General features: G+C 41.0%; 1 protein-coding gene across 1 annotated transcript; it reads left to right on the top strand.

Annotated features, from left to right (window-relative positions):
* Positions 1-1,218: 1,218 nt before the first annotated feature.
* Positions 1,219-6,977, top strand: cunh2orf42 (chromosome unknown C2orf42 homolog; the record flags this gene model as incomplete). Its single annotated transcript, XM_035668339.1, is given in 14 exon segments — positions 1,219-1,476; positions 1,478-1,544; positions 1,547-1,732; positions 1,735-1,773; positions 1,776-1,887; positions 1,889-2,147; positions 2,149-2,233; positions 2,716-2,829; positions 2,950-3,051; positions 3,375-3,467; positions 4,382-4,489; positions 5,169-5,251; positions 6,147-6,309; positions 6,570-6,977. Coding segments are annotated over 14 exon segments (1,893 nt in total), but the record flags the coding sequence as incomplete, so codon positions are not given.
* Positions 6,978-7,579: the final 602 nt, after the last annotated feature.

Below are 7,579 nucleotides of genomic sequence, written 5' to 3'. Positions count from 1 at the left end.
ATTTGTTAATTAGCACTAAATACAAAGTATTATTTCTAAAAAGCTGAATACAGCCGGTGCTAAAGGATGTTTGGTGTATTATTTATATAATAATCTACAATAATCTGTTTATAATTATCTCTATTAATCAATTGATTGTTTTGATCTGTAAAATGTGTTAAAGTGACACCTTCATAATGCTTGTTTGTTCAACTAATGGTACAAAATGAATTAAAAATGAATTAAAATCAAAATAATTTCTATTAAACATGAAATGACTGAAACAATTATTCTATATAGTTGGTAATTAATTTCCTGTTGGTTGATTAATGATTAATCATTTCAGTGTACTTGTATGTGCTGTTGGGTAGATTTAATTTATAACCAAACATAATATTTTATAAGATCACTGCATGTTTTTGAATGCTAGAAGCTTCGTTTGTTAAGTGATAAATAAATGTAGTGAAGAAAAAAGTAAAAACCATCTCCCTCTGAAATGTAGTGAGACTACAAACAGCACCTAAAATGTATAACCCCAATACCAAATCCATAATAATAATTAAATTATAGTGGCAGTTAACACTTCACAATAAGTTTGCTCAGTTTTCTGCTCTTTAAAAACACCAAAAAAACCAAAAGAAAACATAAAACAAAACCACTTCACCTTCAAACCCCGGCGCGACTCCACCTCCCATGATGCAGCGCTCCCAGCGAGAGAACGCCCACCGTTCCCGCCACGTGATCGCTCCGACCAATCGGGAGTGTCGTACAGGCGCAATGCGGCGGTCGGATGTAGAGGAATGCGACGGTCGAGGCGGTGTTGGAGGCCAGAGTCGAGCTGGATTTGACCAAACAGAAGCGGATCGCAGGTAGTTTAAAGACCCGTTTTAAAAAACTACAGTCGGTGCGGACGCGTGTGACCCGATGGTGCGTTTACGGGGAGGTAGTTAAACACATGCATGAGATTTTGAAGGAGGATGTAACTGTTTATAATGTGCAAGCAAAACTTAACCCCCCCCCCCCCCTAAAAAAAAAAAAAAAAAAGATGTTTTAGATTAAAGTTTATAGAGTGATTTATTTTTTATTATTTTATTTATTTTTAATATGAAGTTCTGTCAGTTCCACATATTTATTATTTTCCCTTTTTTTTTAAAGGTTTGAACGCCCCTTACTTCCAACCTAAAACTCCCAAATGGACCACTGAAGTGAAATTGTCCTCCTCAACTGGCGGGCGGCCACACCCTCCACCGCCCCCCGCCAACCTGCAGCAAAACAGGCGACGGCAGGAAGTCCACGTCAACGACTTCCCGCCTTCCTCTCCACCTGGGCAGGGCCACGTTGCGCGGCATCCGGAAGTGTCCGCAGTGTGGCGTCTACAACGGCACCCGTGGGCTCAGCTGCAAGAACAAGGCCTGTGGGATCTCCCTCAGGAACGCCTCGGCGGTGAGCAAGAGCACGGCCGTGAGGGTGGTGAAGGTGATAATAGACAGCGAGGAGGGAAGGAGGGGGCGTCCTGGTCGGCGGCGCCGGCGGAGGCGTGCAGGTGTTCTCGGTCTGTCACAGAGGAGAGGAGCCCACGCGACGCAGCTCGGGTTCGGTGAACTCGTTCCCACTGACACGCGCATCGCCACGGGCGACGGCACCACCTTGCTCACCCGCATCAACCTGGGGCAGCTGCTTTCTGCCTCTTGCAGGCAGGGTCAAAGGTCAAATCAGGGCGAGCAGAAAGTGGCGGGCGGCGGCGGCTCCAAACAGCGGCCGACAGCCTCTGCGTCCACATCAAGCAAGCCATAGAGTTGCCGCAGCCGCGCACGCGCTGACCTTGAAGAGCTCCGTCCTGGAGGGCCTGCAGGCTCGGTTCAGGCGAGGGAGGGAGCTGTGGGCGCTCGCCACCGAGTCCCCGGGCCCTGGTGCAGCGCGTCACAAAAGACACCCTGGTGGTGAAGTGCCACACGGATTCCCAGCATCCTCTGGGGCCTGCTGCACCTCACGTGGGTGCGCGACGGTTGTCGGAGGCCACGAAGAGCGGACGGAGGAGCCGGGAGCAGGCAGCAGCCGCAGGGCGTCTTCCAGTGCGCTGTCCGGGTGGCGGCAGCGGCAGAAGAAGCAAAGCTGGCGTTGAAGGATCCGCCAGTTCTCCCGCCTCGCTCACGCACCAACCCTGCCTTCCACTTCTACGACTGCGTGTGTGCCTTCGGGAGCGACGAGAAACTGGCCTCAGAGTTCGCCACTTTCATCAACTACAACCCGAGTGGTACGCGACCGATCCTTCAGACCCGGGTTAAAGGCGACCGCGAAATACCTAGAAAAAAACCAAATATTCTTAAATATAAAACATTTTCTCGCATTGATTTGATTATTATTTTCTTCAAACTAGCATAAAAATATTTCCACGGAAACGTTTAAAACGGAAGAAAAAATGACTCAAATTTAAACATTTTGTTCATTTTATTGAGCCAAGTTTAAGAATTTGTACGTTTTTTTATTTTATTTTAATAATTAGCCAAGAAAATTAATATGGGGCTTTATGGAGATTGACTCACTGCTGGAGCCAGCCTCAAGTGGCCGTTTGAGGAACTGCAGTTTAGGCTTCATTTACCATCAATTAGCTATCAATCATCTCACATTGGTCTGATAGTAACTTTCAGACACTGCCAGGCTAACTGTTTCCCTCCGTTTCAAGTCTTTATGCTAAGCTAAGCTAAAACAACCCCGTTTTTCTGTCCTCCCTCTCAGGCGTGCAGCCGACCTCCACCAGCAGGGGGCCCGGCGAGAAGCCCCTGCAGCAGGTCGTACCGCTCAACTCCCACCACCAGACCAAGAAGCTCCGCCTCTGTGAATCTCTCTCTGGTTGTTTCATCTTTCAACTGATTTTTATTACAAAGTTTTTTATCACTTTTCTTCTGTTTTTGTCTCATTGTCCTTCCTTTTCTCTTTCCCCCTCGTTTCCTTTACTCTCCTGCCCATCAGTGGCCTCTCTTTCTGGGGTGGGGAAAGAGGGAGTGTCGGCCTCCGGCCTGAGGAAAGCTGGTCAGAGGAAAGCCCCTGGTGCTGGTGGGCTGAAGGCTCCAGGTGCTGCCCTCCCTCCCTCACTACTCACCTCCCCTCCTCTCTCTGTCTCTCTCTCTCTCTCTCTTTTCATCTTTGCTGCCTAAATCTGTCCGTTAAAGAAGCTTTACATCGTCTTAGACATCTGTCTCTATCTTTTATCATTCCTCTCTGCCTCTAATCCTGCAGCGCTAATCCCTCATCCACTAGCTTTAAAAGAACAGGGGGCCACACTGTAGCGGAGCACATTTTAACATTTAATTAGTTAAAGATTATAAAGAGGAAATATGTGGGTGGGCGGCAGGCTCAGAATTAAAGCAGATAACGAGCAGTTGTGTTGTGTTCAGGTGTGGATGAGCGTACGGTGGTGATGGGCTTCCCCCAGTGGCTGGCCGGGGTCACAGAGAGGATCCACCAGACGATGCACTACCAGTTTGATGGTAAAGCTGACTGATCTCATTATTAATAATAATGATAACATCATTAATAACATGTTTAATTAGGAAAGTAGTTAGAAAAACATGCAAAAAATGCGTTAAAGTTGAGTTAAACAAGCTGATCAGCCAGTGTCAGTAATCAATACGCATTATTAAACCGTTAATCAAACTAATAACTAACATCAGTTAACATCAGAAAACATTATCAGACTTTAACAGCTACCTAATGTTTGTGTAAAGGTGACAAAGTGTTAAATATGATAAATATAGTGAGTTTTGAGCTCCCTGCTCCAAACTCCCTTTAAGAAATGGCGCATTTAAACAATTCCTTATGTGTCCGTCCAAACAAATGACTCTAGAAACACGAGCTAAAGGTTGTTATTTATCAACGGTCTTCTGGTCAATTCGGCATCAATATAATCAATTAAGATTAACTGTATTCTGGACAAACTTTACATTTTGTTGCCTCTGCCTCTGTTGTAGCTGCGCCGTTTCAGTGAGAAAAGAGTGCAGGAATCTCCTAAAATAGTTGACTTATCAGGGCTAAAATCCCATATTTTGAACTGGGTTTTAAAGAAATTGTTCTACTTTTTGGGGGAATACACTTAATTAGCTTTCTTGTCAAAAGTTAGATGTGTCTGTATGCTAAATATGAAGATACTGCTGGCCTTAGCTTAGCATAAAGACTGGACACAAGGATCCAACATAAATTGTGACTTAAAATCTACATAAAATAAAAATAAAAAGCTAAGCTAATTAGCTGTGGCCTCAGAGTGGTATCAATCTTCTTATCAAAGTCTTGGGAAGAAAGTGTTTATGAAAGCTTTTAATTAAAACATAAAACTTACAGAGTCTCCTGTTAGTTTGGTTGTTGCGCACAATTAAAGACAAGTTGTTGTTGTTGTTGTTGTTGTCAGGGAAACCTCAACCTCTGGTGTACCACATTCCTCAGGAGTTCTTCAACGCTCTGCAGCAGCGTCTGTCGCTGAGCTCCAAGAAGAAAAGGCTGCCCAACTTCACAACAGGTGGAAGAAAAAATGTTAACTGAATTAATGAGACGTCGTTAATGAGGCAGTTTGTGTATAAACGTGTTTTAGTACAATATTGTGATAGTTTAGAGGGAAATATTGACAACTGTATTTACTTTGCAGATTAAGAGTTTATATGAATATTTTAAAAAAGTACAATGCAAGCAGTAATCAAACATTTTGACCTTTATAAGTCTAGTTGGAGCTTTTTTTATACATAAATATATGTATATGTTTGTCTGTTTATTAGTATTCTGGTTAATAAACAGTAGGCGCCGTTTACAGATGGTATAAAATATTCTGCAGTTCCACCAAACAGACATTTTCCCCTTTAAACTTCTCAGATGGTTTCTTTTAAAATCATTTTTCGAGCCTTTAAAGTGTTAAAATGATTCAATATTTCACAAAAACAGCTAAAAAAAGCACAAAAATTAATATAAATTGGTGCTGCATAACATTTTTTACTTCTTTCCAACCCTCATTAATCGTCTAACGACCCCTCGGATTTATCTCTAATAATGTCACATATACAGTAATAATCAGTCACAGGGGACATTTCACAGCACAATCAGACTTTAACATCGTTATATTAACACTTTTAATTGTGTATAAAGGATCTGAATGAACAAATATCTACTCTCTCTCTCTTTATGTCTTTTTCTGTGGACGTGGACAGCGTTTGTGAGCGGCTGTTTCTCCAAGTACACCTGGCACATCACCGACATCATGCAGGTCAAACGCATCTTTGACACCCCGGAGGTAAACGCTGCCTCCCTCCTCTCTTTCTTATATGTATTTATATTGTATTTAAAGTTTCAGGTAGATTTTCATTGTAAAAACCTCTCAGAAAGTTGTTCCTTTAACAGTCCAGCTGCCAAAAAGATAATAAGTTGATAAAAACGTCTTTTCTTGCCCCAATTTTTACCTCTCAGATTGCATCCAGGCTCCTCGACCTCATTGGAGGAGGTTGTCTGCAGCCTGAGAATAACGGCGGACGTGTTTCAATGCAGCCGAATTCACATATTTTTCTGTTTTTGTTGTCAGACAACCAAAACCACGTTTGCTACCACATCCAGCTGAGCTGCTGTTTTTATGCTTGTAAAACACAGAAAAATGTCAGCAAAACAACTTTAAATTATACGATAAACGTCGCTGCTGAAGAGCTGAGACGTTTCCAGTTGGATGCCGTGTACATTCATTACTGAGAGCTGAATGTTTGCTTTAAGTAATTAAATACTAAAATACTAAAATTGAAATGAAAAATGTCACTTTAACCCTTTAATGTTGCATCCTCAGTTATATTGTTCTCCTGTTTAACAACGTGAGAAAAAACACACAAAAACTCAATTTCTTTGTATTTTTATATCAAAATAATAATTTTAAATAATGAAATCTATAAAGAAATACAATAAAATAAAGTAGATTATGTCTAAAAACCAGACTGAAGATTTTTTTATTACTTTATTCTATTTTATTCCATTTTTTATTTGTTTATTTAAACTTTTACAGCTTCTCTTCTGCTCTTATTGTTGTATTTTGGTGTTCTGTATTTTTAAATTTGTAAACTTTTAAAAGGTGCTATATAAATAAAGTTATTATTATTATTATTATTCTGTGAGATTAATCTCTCTCCACCTCCCTGTGTGTCCTCCAGTTGCCTCTCGAGCTCTCTCACAGCTTCGTAAAGAACGCCAACGGCTCTTATTCGCGGTTTCACTGCCCCGAGCCGCCGCCTGAACCTCAGTTACAGGACGGAATAAAGACGGAGCGACCGCAGGCAATACGACCGATGGAGCTCCGCACCTTCCTCAAAGTCGGCGAGTGACTCTTTATTTGTTTATTAGGAGACACAACAGCCGCTATTCTTGCTCACATTACTCATCACAGTACACCTCGTAATGCACATATACTGTAAATAAAACACAATGGACAACAATGGACAAACTCTTTAAAGAAACACACAAAAACAACAAAAAAGATGATTTAACTGACAAATATCATCAAAATCTAACAGATAAAATCATAATTTCACCTAAAGATTACTTATAAAGACTAAAACCGTGTATATTATTTACAGGACCGGGCTCCGCAGACCAGAAGGAGGCCAGTCCGTTTGTGATCGAGTGGATCCCCGACGTTCTCCCTCGCTGTCAGATGGGAGAACTCCGGCTCAGCTTCGAGTTCGGCCACCAGCAGAGCGGCCAGCCGGAGAGCTCGCCGGAGAAAGGAGGTCGAAACAGGTCGGACCCGAGCCAATCCAAACTCACGAAGGCCGTTGAAGTCCTTCAAGTGATTGTCTGATATTGATTATTATGACTCATTGACAGTGTGTGACTTACCCTTTAATATCTATGTTATATTATGCAAAGTGTGGATAATCAATTGTCTGTAGAGGAGCATTAATGCCTTTTTTCCTTAATGCTAAATATTCATGTCAAACTCATGAAAAACTACAAAAAAATAAAGTATATTTTTTGGAAAAATATATTTTTTAAACATTTTAAGCAGGAAGAAGTTAAAAAAAAACATTTAAAACAATTTTTTATCAATTTGATAAAAATTAGTTGTTTCTTTCACCATATTTAAACTATTTCCTGACTTTTAAAGGTGTTTCTGTGTGTTACAACTTTAAACGTTTTTCTATGTAAAGCATAAAGAAAATAAAACGTGATGGAGAAAATGTCTCTTTACTGACACAAATAAACTAAAATAGGGAGTTAAATGTCAGCCTCTCTGAGACTTTGTTCTTCACTATAAACCACTGGTTTCCAACCTTGTGGGTCCCGACCCCCAGCAGGGGTCACCAAAGCTTTGTGAGGGTCACGAGGAAAGAAACCTTTAAAATGTACACACAGATCAGCAGTTCATTCATTTCTGTAAAGGAAACAAAATTATTACAAGTTATATTCACTAGTAATAGAACAATGAATGAATCAAAAAAGAAGCCTATTAAGTTTGTATGATTGTTAAAAATAAAACACATAAAACAAACTGAATTGTATAAAAAGTTCCTAAAAATATCAGGAAAACTCATCACAGCACAACTATTCACAGCAAATAATCTGCTCAAAATGAATCCAAATCACT

The sequence above is a fragment of the Morone saxatilis genome, unplaced genomic scaffold (assembly GCF_004916995.1).
Source record: "Morone saxatilis isolate NCDOM2014 unplaced genomic scaffold, NCSU_SB_2.0 Contig21, whole genome shotgun sequence".
NCBI lineage: Eukaryota > Metazoa > Chordata > Actinopteri > Moronidae > Morone > Morone saxatilis.
This window is presented reverse-complemented; position numbering and strand designations above follow the sequence as displayed.